Source organism: Pan paniscus, chromosome 8 (genome assembly GCF_029289425.2).
Source record: "Pan paniscus chromosome 8, NHGRI_mPanPan1-v2.0_pri, whole genome shotgun sequence".
Classification (NCBI taxonomy): Eukaryota; Metazoa; Chordata; class Mammalia; order Primates; family Hominidae; genus Pan; species Pan paniscus.
Genome location: NC_073257.2, coordinates 104015979 through 104029969, shown reverse-complemented (window position 1 = coordinate 104029969; position 13991 = coordinate 104015979). Strand labels below are relative to the sequence as shown.

The 13991-nt window shown below is 36.5% G+C and overlaps 1 protein-coding gene across 6 annotated transcripts in view; it reads right to left on the bottom strand.

Moving 5' to 3' along the window:
• The window catches only part of BTAF1 (B-TFIID TATA-box binding protein associated factor 1), a 108082-nt gene that overhangs the window by 38647 nt on the left and 55444 nt on the right, over positions 1-13991 (bottom strand). For all 6 annotated transcript variants that reach the window (XM_003825359.4, XM_034931087.3, XM_055093132.2 and 3 more), the window contains 6 exons: positions 11249-11353; positions 10012-10161; positions 9580-9722; positions 9044-9218; positions 7399-7602; positions 2246-2672 (listed from right to left, as the gene is read on the bottom strand). In XM_003825359.4, coding sequence (XP_003825407.1) covers positions 2246-2672; positions 7399-7602; positions 9044-9218; positions 9580-9722; positions 10012-10161; positions 11249-11353 — 1204 coding nt within the window. The remainder of the gene's footprint in view (positions 1-2245; positions 2673-7398; positions 7603-9043; positions 9219-9579; positions 9723-10011; positions 10162-11248; positions 11354-13991) is intronic.

The following is a 13991-nucleotide window of genomic DNA, read 5'->3' as shown; positions in this document are numbered from 1 at the left end:
ATTATTGTGACTTCAGTTAATGTGTTTGTGTGTGTATATATATATACACACACATATATATATAATATTTTTTTTCTGAGACAGGGTCTTGCTCTGTTGCCCAGGCTGGAGTGCAGTACCACCGTCTCAGCTCACTGCAACCTCCACCTCCTGGGCTCAAGAGATCCAATCCTCCCACCTCAGCCTCCTGAGGAGTTAGGACTACAGGCACACACCACCACACCCAGCTAATTTTATATTTTTTGAAGAGATAGGGTTTCACCATGTTGCCCAGGCTGGTCTCAAACTCCTGAGCTCATTCCATCTGCCCGCCTCGGCCTCCCAAAATGTTGGGATTATAGGCATGAGCCACCACGCCCAGCCTATTAATTTTTTGTTGTTATTTTTGAGATGGAGTCTCACTCTGCCACCTAGGCTGGGGTGCAGTGGTGCAATCTTGGCTTACTGCAACCTCCACTTCCCAGGTTCAAGGGGACTCTCATGCCTCAGCCTCCTGAGTAGCTAGGATTACAGACGCACGCCACCACGTCCGGATAATTTATATATATATATATATATATATTTATATATTTTTTTGAGACAGAGTCTCGCCCTGTCGCCCAGGCTGGAGTGCAGCAGTGCGATCTCGGCTCACTGCAAGCTCAGCCTCCCAGGTTCACGCCAGTCTCCTGCCTCAGCCTCCTGAGTAGCTGGGACTACAGGTGCCTGCCACCATGCCCGGCTGATTTTTTGTATTTTTAGTACAGACGGGGTTTCACCATGCTAGTCAGGATGGTCTCGAACTTCTGACCTCGTGATCCACCCGCCTCGGCCTCCCAAAGTGCTGGGATTACAGGCGTGAGCCACTGCACCCAGCCTAATTTATATATTTTTTTTTAGTAGAGATGGGGTTTCACCATGTTGACCAGCCTGGTCTTGAACTCCTGGCCTCAAGTTATCTGCTCACCTCGACCTCCTAAAGTGCTGGGATTACAGGCATGAGCCACTGCCTGGTCCCTGGCCTATTAATTAATTAATTAATTATTATTTTTTGAGACGGAGTTTCACTCTTGTTGCCCAGGCTGGAATACAATGGCGCGATCTCAGCTCACCGCAACCTCCGCCTCCCAGGTTGAGGCCATTCTCCTGCCTCAGCCTCCCGAGTAGCTGGGATACAGGCATGCACCACCATGCCCAGCTAATTATATATTTTTAGTTGAGATGGGATTTCTCCATTTTGGTCAGGCTGGTCTTGAACTCCCGACCTCAGGTGATCCGCCCGCCTCGGCCTCCCAAAGTGCTGGGATTACAGGTGTGAGCCGCCGTGCCTGGCCTGGCCTATTACTTTTTAAAAAATTATTGTGCCTAAGCATAACGAGAAATATTAAAAAATATCTCAAGCAAGTTCTCTTTAAAAGCAGAGTCACCATGAATTAAAAAAAAAAATTGGTCACTGCAAAATGATGCTGCCTTATATAGCAATGGACCAGGAGGGTAAGAGGGGGGAGAATGACCCCAATGTATTTTTAAGATGTTAATATTCAAAATGTCCACCTTTCTTCTTCTAGTTCATAAACATATTTTTCAAGATCTATGCTGCACCAAAGCTGTAAGTCTACTACATTTCAAATAATTTGTTTCCCCAAAATCTTGCTAACAATCACACATACAAAAAGCACATAGGACTGAGTCATATGAATAAAACACTGGTCTTTAAGACCTGCCTACAGAGGGCAGTTCTCATTTCCCATATAAATTCTCCAAGTGAAAACAAAAAAGTTGGTTAAGTATTATTTACTAAAAGTACTAAAAGTTCACTAATCTCATAAAACATGCAGTAAATTAGGGAAACGAGAGATTTTATAATGACTTTTTCAGTCAATAGGGTTGCTCCTTTGGTTAAGGGGAAAAAAATTCATTAAATAACATTTGATACAATTACCTTTTCTAGCTTGATACAGTAAACCATATAATGATGGTTTTGAAGGCAAAGGTAAGGGTGAACACCTGTCTTACAGATTTCAGTCACCTTATATCAGCTATCAGATCTTCCATGAATGGCTTTTTTGAACTTACAGGGTTGTGACTGGTAAGTATTATGTGCAAATTCATGTAACAAAGAGTTTTGTTATAATCAAGCCTTTTCTCTCAGAATGGGAAAAAACACTAACATTAACTGGATTTGTGCTTAAATTATACCCATAAGTAAACAAAAACAAATTTAAAAGGTTATTTCTCTACCCCAAATAAAAGTTTAGGTATATACCTTTAGAATTTTCCTGGCCACTTTGTGTTGGTACTGGACATGTGACACAAGGAGTTAGATATGGGTCCACACAAAGTGAGCTACAGAGGTTTTTAATAATTTTTGAATTGGGACAGGGCGTCCTTGTTGTGCACTGCTGAAGGAGTTTAGCTATGCACTGAGCTGCATAGTTTTGCACTAGTGTATTCTCTTCTTTTTTAATTGTCTCCATTAATGGTTTTATGATAGGATTTAATTTCTCCGGAAGCTGCTGCAAGCTCACAACTGCACAGGCAGCAAAAGTATGCACTCTCAACTGCAACACTTGCCACTCCTGGTTGGTCTCTGTAACTGTCATTTGGACCTGCTGTCGTTTACTATCTAACTGTTGTAACACTTGAGGATTTAAATCGAAAGATGATGTGGCTTCATTAAAAACAGTAGTGACCTATTAAAAAAAAAAGAAATTAAAAATCATTAATCATATCAACCCCAAATAGATTGTAAGCTCCTAAAGGGTAGACAGCAAGCTTTCTGTTTCAATTTTGGTTTCCACAATATGTAATATTGTTTTAGTACTCAGTAAACTAATGTCTAAAACTTCCCAACTAAATTTTATTTTAATCTGACTAAAATTTAACATTAGCATTATATTCTTTAAGAAAGACATTCTCTTGAGAAGAATAAAATTATCTAACCTTTAAATATGTCTAAATGACTTTGAGGAAAATCACATTTAACACCCACAGAATACTTTGGTGAAACAAGAAAGCTACAGGCAAATATAAACTAACTGTTCATGAAGGAATTCCAAAACTCACAAACTTCTTTTTGGGAAAAATATTCTTTTCAACTCTAAAACTCATGAAAACTTAAGAGTGGCTGTTTACTAAGTGGCTAAGTGTTGCTAATTGAATCATTCTCATTCTTTCTTTAACCTCCCTTCTGGTAGAAATGCCCAGGCAATGGAAGAAGGAAAAGAAACAAAACAAAACAAAACAGAACAGAACAAAATGGTGCAGTTATCATTCACTTAATTACCAAGAGCTATCTAAGGCTACAGGACTGTTGTACCAGACTACTTTGCAAGCCCCATTGAAAGACTGTTCAGTCAGTCTTTTTTTTAACAACTTTATTCAGATATAATTTGCATACCATAAAAACTACCCATTTGAAATGTACAATGTATAAGATTTGAAACAGGGTTACAATGCTAAAAGTTTAAAAACATTGTCCTAAATCCACTATGCTCATGTCACTTTTCAATGACTGTAGACAACTGAGGAAAAGCCTCAGTTACCCCCAAATTAATTCAATCATTCAACCAATATTTATTAAAAGATAAATAAGATATAATGTCTTAATATGCTCAAAAAATGCAGAGACTAATGTGGGAGAGATATAAATAATTAAGAAAATGTAACATATAACTGAGGTAAGTGCAAGTTGCTGTGGGAATACAGAGCACTCCTTATTCCTTCTTAGAAGAAGAGATTAGTGGGAGACTTGTCAGAGGAGGATAACACTTATGCTTGGTTTTTAAAGAATAGGCCAATTAGGGATTATAGGGACATCTTGGCAAACAAAGTGAGGTAGGGAGTGGAAAACAGGACACTGTCTGTGGAATTGAAGTTTATCATAGCTTGAGCACAACACACAGAAAAAGAGATGAACTCTGGATAAGCACAGAGGGTTAGGGATGGGGAATTCCTGGCTAAGGAAATAGAAGCTCGGGCCCAGAAGTGAGAATGAGCAGAAGTGAATGAGTGTAGCATACTTGCGCAAGAAGAAAGCTAACTGGGCGTGAGTGGAGAAAGTTTGAGAAATAATGAGGAGATAAGAGATAGAGCATTTAGAAGAAAGTGATGAAAAGAAGAAAGATAAAAATGAAAAAGCAAGGAAAAGTAAAATAATGTTTTTAAGCAGGAGAGGGATGTTCAGGGTGGCAAGTCTAGCACAACATGCAGAATGAAATGGACCAGAGGCTGCCTGGAGCCCTAGAGATGAGTCAGGACCTAGATATAAAGTACTAAGATCTGACTGGGCTCTGATAATGGAAATAGAGAAGAGATTAAACACGAGACTTTTTTTTTTTGAGACCAAGTCTCACTCTGTCACCCAGGCTGGAGCGCAGTGGCGTGATCTTGGTTCACTGCAAGCTCCGCCTCCTGGGTTCACGCCATTCTCCTGCTTCAGCCTCCCGAGTAGCTGGGACTACAGGCGCCCACCACCACGCCCGGCTAATTTTTTGTATTTTTAACAGAGATGGGGTTTCACCGTGTTAGCCAGGATGGTCTTGATCTCCTGACCTCATGATCCACCCGCCTCGGCCTCCCAAAGTGCTGGGATTACAGGCGTGAGCCACTGCGCCCGGCCTAAACACACGAGACTTTCTGAAAGAAAATGCTGACAAGATTTGTGACTGGAATAAAAAGAGTATCTTTGTCAAAAAAAAAAAAAAAAAAAAAAAGCCAGTTTTTGTTGTGTTCAGTGTGAAGTGACAGTGAGATATTTAAGTAAAAATGCCTAAAAGAAGAATGTAAGAAAGACTGAGAGTAGACAGCACACAGTACCTGGGTAGGAACTAAATCATGAGAATGGTGCAAGAGACAAAGATTGCAGGGAAATGTCTATATTTGGCAGGTAACAGGAAAACAGGGATTCAATGAAGATACAAAAGGCAGTGGCTCCTTTGAAAACTGCCCTTCCCTCAAAAGTCTCTTAGAGAAAAAAAAAAGAAAAAAAGTCTCTCCCAGAGATTCTGATATTTATGCTTATCTTCTAGCCCAAGTCAAAACAACTGAAGAGTAAAAGATCTGAATAAGCAAATCTTAAAGAAGGGGCCATTTGATGAGCTTAAAAAAGGAAAGTTCCCAGAAATAGTAGGCAGGGAACCTAGACTATAAAGAAAATTTGAGATTTAATTCCAGACAGGCAAAAAAGTAGGGAGAGGAGGCAAAAAGGAAAACTTACAGAATAACAACACTCGGGAAAATAACTTTATAAAAGAAGAGAACCCAGGGGGAAAAAAACAGCAATTTTAGCTTTCTCTCCACAAGTGAAAACAAAAAAATTCAACTATATTATTTTTCAACTAGAAATGGGGATAAGAAATGAAGATTACTATTTTCATGGGGACCAACACAAATGAAGTGACTCAATTTCTGATCCTATAACTCAAAAAAGGAAGAACTCATATATACTACACCTAACCTCATGCACTTACTAAGTACAATGCTGCTGTAATGAAGCATGGATGCCAGCATAAGGAAAGACAAATACATTGAACAAATGGCCCAGATACACAGCATACTTATATAACTTCAGTTGGTTTTTGACAAAGGTGCCAGAACAATCCAATAGGGAAATGAAAGTATTTTCAATAAATAATGCTGGAAAAATTAGATATCTGTAAGAAAAACAAACCTCAACCTCTACTTCATACTATACACAAACATTAATTCCAAATGAATGATAAATCATAAAAACTAAATGACAAAACTTCAAAAGAAAACATATGTGAATACCTTTGCCACTTGGAAAGTTAAAAAAAAAAAAAAATTACTGAAGTCACACAACATAATAGCCATGAAAGAAAACAACTGATAAATTAGAATTCACCAAAATTTAAAATATCTGCTCATCCAAAGACAGCATTAAGAGAATCAAAAGGCAAACCACTCACTGCCAGAAAATATTCAGAAAGCATCTACTTGACAAAGGATTGGAATCCAGGATACATAAAGAACTCCCACAACTCAATAACAAACAAACAACCTAATTCAAAGTAGACAAGATTTTGAAAAGATATTTCAGAAAGGAAAATATACAAATGATCAATAAAAAATTAGAAAGTATTCAACATATTAGTCATCAAGGAAATGGAAATTAAAACCACAATAACACTATCACACAATCACTAAAAGAACTGACCACATCAAATATTGATGATGTGGAGCAACCAGAACTCTCACATACTGATGGTCAGAGGGTAAAGTGATACAATCTCTTTGGGGGAAAGTCTGTAGTTTTTTCTAAAACTAAACCTACACCTATCTTATGATTTAGCAATTCCACTCCTACATATTTACCCAAGAAAAATGAAAGCAGATGTCCACAAAGACTTGCAGAAGAACGTTTATAGTGACTTTTTTCACAACAGACAAAAAGTGGTAACAGCCAAAGTGTCCATAAACGGGAGAATGGCTTAAACTAGTTGTGGTATAATAATACAATGAAATAAAACTCAAGCAATAAAAAAAAAAAGTTATTTATATATATATATCACAGATTAGTTTCAAAAATACCATTCTAAGAAAAATCCTTACACCAAAGAGCACAGTGTATGATTCCATTTACATGAAATTCTAGAACAGGCAAAAGTAATGTATCTTCGGGGGGGAATTAGAATAATGGTTACTTGGTGGCAGGGAGAGGCAGAGATTACTGGGAAGTGGTGATGATAATGTTCTGTATCTTGACAGTGGTTCAGGTTTCATAGGCATATGCATCTGTCAAAATTCACCAAATGGTCCACCTAAGATTTGTGTGCTTTAGCACATAAATTTTTCCTCAGAACAGCAAAAAAAATAAACAAATACTGAATTTTAGTTAATTATATAAAATCCTGAAATATACTGATATCTGAAACTTACTTAGAAACGCATTTAAAAAAACTGCCCTGGATGGATTCATGGTTGGATAGAGAGGTAGGCAGGTGAATACATATGTGATAAAGTAAATTAGGTAAAATGTTAACTATAAAATCTAGCTGTTAAGTATGAGTGTTATGTAATTTCATCACTTTTTCTATATGTTTGAATATTTTCATTATAGGCTGAGAGCAGGAAGAAGTACTCAGGAACTTGTAGAAGCAGTTTTTTCTATACTCTGCAGTGTTAAGCAAAACTGAAATGACAAAATATAATAGCTTTTTCTAATAAAGGTGCATTGATTTATCAGAATTTTGGTTTAAAAAAAATCCTTTGTTATTCTCTTATTTCAAGAAAAGCCTATACAATGAAATAACCTTTCTCAAGGGTAGAGACGACAGGCTACCAAGCCACATCCAGACTCAACAAATTAATGTGTTTTTGTGATAAACATGTCATGACAAATTTCTAACCTATATTTCATGTTCTATCTCTAATTAAGAAAGTTATTTCTTTACTCACCAAGTCACTAGCTTGATCTATTGTTAAAACATTGTTGTTTACTCGATTACCAACTTCAATATGTACATCAGCTAATGATGATATAAGTTGTTTACATTCATTCTGCATTCGTGTGAATGGAACGGCAATTTCATCATAATATAAATGTTCTGAAAGGATATCAAGTAAACGTGGCTGCACAGCTAAGGTAACAGCTTTACACTCCTAAAATACAACAGAAAACAAATAGGGTAACTGTATGAACATTAACTTCATAGATACAGAAATCGTCATTTGTAGACTACCAAGTTCTAAATTCTTACTTATACTGAATCTATATTCTGTTACTTCTCCAAACAACAGTTAATTGCACAGAAAAAAAGGTATTACATCCAAATTATTGTAAAATTTTAACATGAATGACTACAGAACATGTACACAGAACTATTACAATTTCATTTTCTACCTATCCAAAGTTTACACGTGTATATATATCACAGATTTTAAAGTGTATTATGGTAAAAAAAAAAAATCAGTCAGAAAAGAAATCTATCAAGCACTAATTAAAAATGTTACTTAAAAACTCATTATTAGATAACAGTTGAACCCTAAGCTTCACATGCCATACTGTAAAAGTGGATATAAATTTTAAAAGCTACTTATCTATCCCCAAATTTAACTAACCCTTCCCACTCTCTCTGGTTGTTGCCTGCCCCAAACCAACAGGAAATGGCCTCAGTGGTGAGCCATGAGGGGTTCTGTGGCATCTCAGTTATCAGCCTGGGCTTCACAGAGTAAGTCCATGAAGCTCTGTGAGTGTCCAGAAACCTAACTGTCAACACTTGCTGCTAAGTCTGAGAGGCACAAAAACATAGCATCACTGCCTCTCCAGCACACCAACTCCTGCCTAAAAACAGAGGAGCTTTGCTTCTTTCCAGAGGCCAAGCAGGGGTGTCAGTTGCAATGGAGCATGGCTCAATTACTTTTAGATACAGCTTTGACAAACTGCTAAGAGGCAGTAACAAGTAACTCTCACAGCAAGTGCAGACAGTTAAATTTCCAGAATTCCAGTCAATGGAATAAACAAAGCCAGTAGAAAGTTTCTTTGATTTACAGAAGTATGTCTTATACAAAATCATACATCTCCCTAGAAGTTAACAGTTAAAGAGGCTGGAAGGGAATGGTTTATTTGGAAACATGAAGATTTTGGTTTAAATACAGAGATGTTATTCTTCCTGTGACCAAAAATTCTGCCTTTGCTACTACCCACACAGATGGATCTCTAATACTCAAAGCCTCATCCTTTGTAGTTTTCAGTGATACCTGAGTGACATATAGAGGAATGGATGACCAATAGTTTCTGGACTACTTTCACATATACGCGGTTTTTAATAGGGACATTTCTTAATAGACTGTACAGTCAACAGCAAATATTAAGTATGAGCATAACTAGTAGTTGGAAGTATGAGTAGGGGTTCTAAGACAAAAGTCCAGAGTTAAAAGTAAATGGGAGAGAAATAATGTTCAATATAATTTGGACACTTTTCTGTAACTCTTGGATTTTTATACATCGAAAATTTTCACTTTTCTGTTGTAAATAATCCTAACAGCTAATGGAAATTGGTTTACTTAATTTGTCTTTATTACTTTTGGGGCAAAATCTTACCTTTTGTAAAGCAGCCCATTCACAGATTACCAAAGCTACACTAATCCTCTGTAAAGCAGACTTGGAGTTCAAATGGAAGAGTAGTAACTGGCCCAGGGATTCAGCTGGTTTAATTTCTTGAGTTACCACATTTACACCTGGATCACAAATACAGCAACAAAGTGCTCCTAACAACCTAAGAGGGAGAAAAAGGAAGTTACTATAAGAAATTACTTGAAGTAAAGTTTCCCCATACTTCAGGAAATTTTTTCAATTTCCTATAATTACTTGAAGCAAAATTTGGCTTTTTGAAGCCATAACTTTTCCCACAGAAGGTATAATGACTATCTTGTCTTCATAAGAAGATATAAATCCTATTTTAAAGCTTTAAAATAATTAGAAGTATTTGCTTACTCTAATTTTTCCTTAGGCTATAATTAGTGTGATGAAGGAAGGAAGGACTGATGGAGACAGCAGAGGAATCTTCTGTTGGTTAAATAACCTTTGAAAGCCAGACTTGTAAATGTATGACTACCTGACACTTAATGTACACTCACTTGGCTGCCATCATTCTGGCCCGCATAACTACAAAATCCCTGGTGGCTGGGTCTTCCATGATGGTGTCGGCACCTGCAATATACTCCTGAAGTACTTCTTTATTCTGGCTTTGGCCTTGGCGCACCTTACCACCTGTTTTTTCCTACAGAGGGAGGAAAAAAAAAACAATAAAGATTAACCATTAAAACTGAATAGGCAACAACAAAAATATGATATTTTTAAAATAATCCCAGTAAAATACAGTTCTTTTCACAAAATTTTAATGGATAAACATTACTATTCATTTTGTCAGGGTCCTAATAAAATAACGGTTTCTCCTTACTTATGTTAATTAAATCACACTTAAGGCAATACAGATTTTTTAAAATATGGTTACTGTATTAATAATTAGATGATGAACACACAAATACACTATGTCCCTCTACACTTACCTTGGCTCTAGCTTTTACTTCTAGCAACATATTTAAATCGATAGGTAAATGAGAAGGCTGCATCATCAAGCAAAGCCAAGCACCCATCCATGGGCAAGCAGCTGCTACCACATACTGAACTGAAGCCTTACTCAACAGTTCCATCCAAACCTGCAGGGTAAAAGGGGGACAAGAAAGTGAATTTTTTCTAATAAAAATAAACTCTAACACTTATCTTTAGGAATACTGAGGTTTTTTTAAGTAGGAAATAGCACAGAGATTAATTTAGAAATTCAATATAGAGCCTTATTTTGAAATACAGTACTGTTTTCTAATAGGTTTGTGCACTAAAAAAAAAGTCATGCAAAGGAAAGTTTTTTTTTTTTTTAAAAAGAACACAATTCTCTTTTAAAAAAAACATGCCTATAAAAGCAATACAAAATTGTCAAAATCTCAGTAAGTCACTGAAACAAATCCTTTGCGTATATCATAAGACTCAATATTAATGCAGTCCTATATTCAACACACACTTAAAAATAGCTCCTAATATTCTCTGCTAAACTCAGAGGTGGTAATAACCTAGTATAAATTTAAAACAGTATAAGTTTTGATTCATGATCTTACTTAATAAGGATAAGGTACCTTTCCTGATGCCTAACATTTAATGGGCTAGGACCAGCCTACGGCAAGATCACCACTGTTAATCCAAGGTTGTTAACAAGGAGTCACTTTAGAGGCCAACAATTCAAGAGTAATTTAACAGATTATAAAGGTACAAAAGTGCAATTTCCCCCCATAAATGCTATTAAATATATCAAACGGCTCCTCCTTTAATGATTCTAACACATATGATCACTCTAAGTAGGGAAAAAAGTATAAGTTTCAACAATAATTAGACTCTATATTACCAACAGATCCTAAAAGATACTTTGCAGGATCTATAAGCATACTGATAAACAGCAAGATGAGGGCTAGAGAAAAGCAATCTTTTCCTCATTTCATTTTCTGTATTGAGGCTATCAGAAAGTGCTTAAAACACCTGTGTAAGTCACATAATAAGAGGAAGAAGCATGGCCAATCAAAACTTAACTATTACATGCTACATGTAAGAAGCCTAGTTCTCTGTCTCATTATGCAGATCTCCAGACTTTTCAAATCTCCATGAGATATGAATGACCAACAGAACAGCAATTATGAAAAATTTTAAAAATCTACAAAAGTTACTAGGAAAAGGAACACAAATACATTTGCTGTGTACCTTGTGAATAAGGTCCAGAATTTCCTGGCTGCTTTCCAAAACACAGAACTGAAAAATGTGTCGGAGCATATCAGGCAGTATAGGTATAAGCCAAGATGAAGAGTTCTGAAAACAAAAACAGAATTAAAAGCTGTAGCATATAATTCTTGGATGTTAGCTTACCTGAAGAATTATATGTCAAATAGCAGAAGTACTACCATGAAAAGATTGCATGGTTTCATTAAAAAGGCTAAACAAGTGATAAACTTTGACAAGATTTTGAGGCAACAAACACCATATTTATTATACCAATGGTCTGAAGAAATAACAGCATATAATCACTGGGAAGCTGGAAAAAGTCTGATTATCATTAACAACAATTTTGCCTCAAAGTTGAAATCATCCTCCATATGGAACCATCCTCTAACCAGCAACATCTCTCTGGTTATACCATACATCACTGCTTTGTCAAGAAAATCTATAAAATAATCAGGTTACTGCTGTTGTGCTAGATGATCAGAGTTTAAGTTCTATATGCTCACCAATAATCCAAGTAATGAATTATACTATAATATCCAACCTAGAAACTTCTACTTGGAGTTCACTACAAAATTAAGGTAAAGGTTCTTAATCTATTTTGGGTCAGGGACCCTTTAAAACTCTGATGAAAACTATGTACACTATGTTATCAGAAAAACATATAATTACTAACAATATTTTGCTTCCAAGGTTCAGGGATCTCCTAAAGCCTGGGTTACAAACCTCAATTTAAGGAATTTCCTAACAATTCAAAGGCCCACCCAAATCAAGCAACCAAATAGTGCTTCACCAAGTATCTAATGTGTGTCCAGAAATCCCAGAATAAGGAATCCCAAACTGTCTATTGCTATTCAAACAATTACAAGCTCACTGGATAGAAATGTCCATCAGAGAAATTCTACTAACTAGCTCAAAGTACCTAACAGCCCCTGCCCTCCACATGACTTTTTTTAAGCACTAAATACAGTGTTTTTAAGAGAAATTTGGAAATTTTAACTGAAATGGCAGAAATCCACAGGTTCTAGGGATAATAAATGTTTAAGTTAGAAAGCTACCTATAATTTGTAGCCGATGGAAAACTAATGACAAAGGTAGGACCAGGGTTTTATGTTCTCAACATGGTTTGAAACAAGTTTTAAAAGGGCCACATGACTCCTCAAAGAGGTAAAAACAGAACTGCCATTTGACCTAGCAATTTCTTTACTGGGTATATACCTAAAGGAATATAAATCATTATATCATAAAGACATATGCATGAATATGTTCACTGCAACACTATTCACAAGAGCAAAGACATGGAATCAACCTAAATGCCCATCAACAGTAGTCTGGATAAAGAAAATGTGGTACACATACACCATGGAATACTATGCAGTCTTAAAAAAGAACAAGCTCATGTTCTTTGCAGGAACATGGATGGAGCGGGAGGCCATTATCCTTAGCAAACTAACACAGGAACAGAGAAGTACATATTCTCACCTGTAAGTGGGAGCTAGCTGATGAGAACACAAGGACACAAAGAGAGGAACAAAAGACACTGGGGCCTACTTGAGGGTGGGAAGGAGGGAAAGGATCAGAAAAAATAACTACTGGTTATTAAGCTTTAGTACCTAGGTGGCAAAATAATCTTAAAACAAACCCCCGTGACATAAGTTTACCTACACAGCAAACCTGTACATGTACCCATGAACCTAAAATGAAAGTGAAAAAAAAAAAAAACAAGCCATAAATCATCCATTGGAGGAGCATTCTCACTACTTCACTATGTCTTAACTCTACTTTTCTGATAACATAGGACATTTCATTGGATAGAAATGTCCATCAGATAAATTCTACTAACTAACTCAAAGTACCTATCAGCCCCTGCCCTCCATATGACTTTTTTAAAGCACTAAATACGGTGTTTTTAAGAGAAATTTGGAAATTTTAACTGAAATTGCAGAAATCCACAAGTTCTAGGGATAATAAATGTTTAAGTTCTAGACAAAGAGAAAGAGAAAGGGAAGCTGGGAAGAAAAAAGTTCTTATTTTCTCACTGGAGGGAATTAGGGACAATCTTAACAGAATTAGGAAAGCTATAACAGCAATAAGCAAATAATTTGGTGTTACTCTTCCATAATGTCTCTTAATTTCTGATTTTCCCCCCAAAATATTTACCAACTCTCTTCCCTGACCCTCAACCCCAACACTGGCAATCCAAGCAGTTGCCTGTAGGTCCCCAAAAGTCACATCTATAGAGGAAGATTTCCCCCCTATATTTATGACCAATACATGTAATATAAACTGTAGTTGTCTTCTCAGGCTACAAACATCATTACTCTACTAAATTCTACTTTATAATTATTAAAAACAGCCAGAGAAGGAAAGGATACATGGGTAGAACACAGGATTTTTAGGGCAGTTAAACTATTCTGTGTGATACTGTAATTGTGGATACATGACATCATGTTTGTCAAGCCAATGGAATGTATACTACTGAGGGTGAACCCTAAAGTAAATTATGGACTTTGGTTGATAATAATGTGTCAATGCAGGTTCGCTGACTGTAACAAATTAGTACTAGTCTGGTATGGAATACTGATGGTGGGGGAGGCAGTGTTGAGGATGGGGGATGGGATATATGGAAACTGTACTTTTCCCTTCAATTTTGCTGTGAACCTAAACTGCTCTGAAAAATAAAGTCTAGGCAAATAAGCATATGAAAAGATGGCCCACATCGTATGTT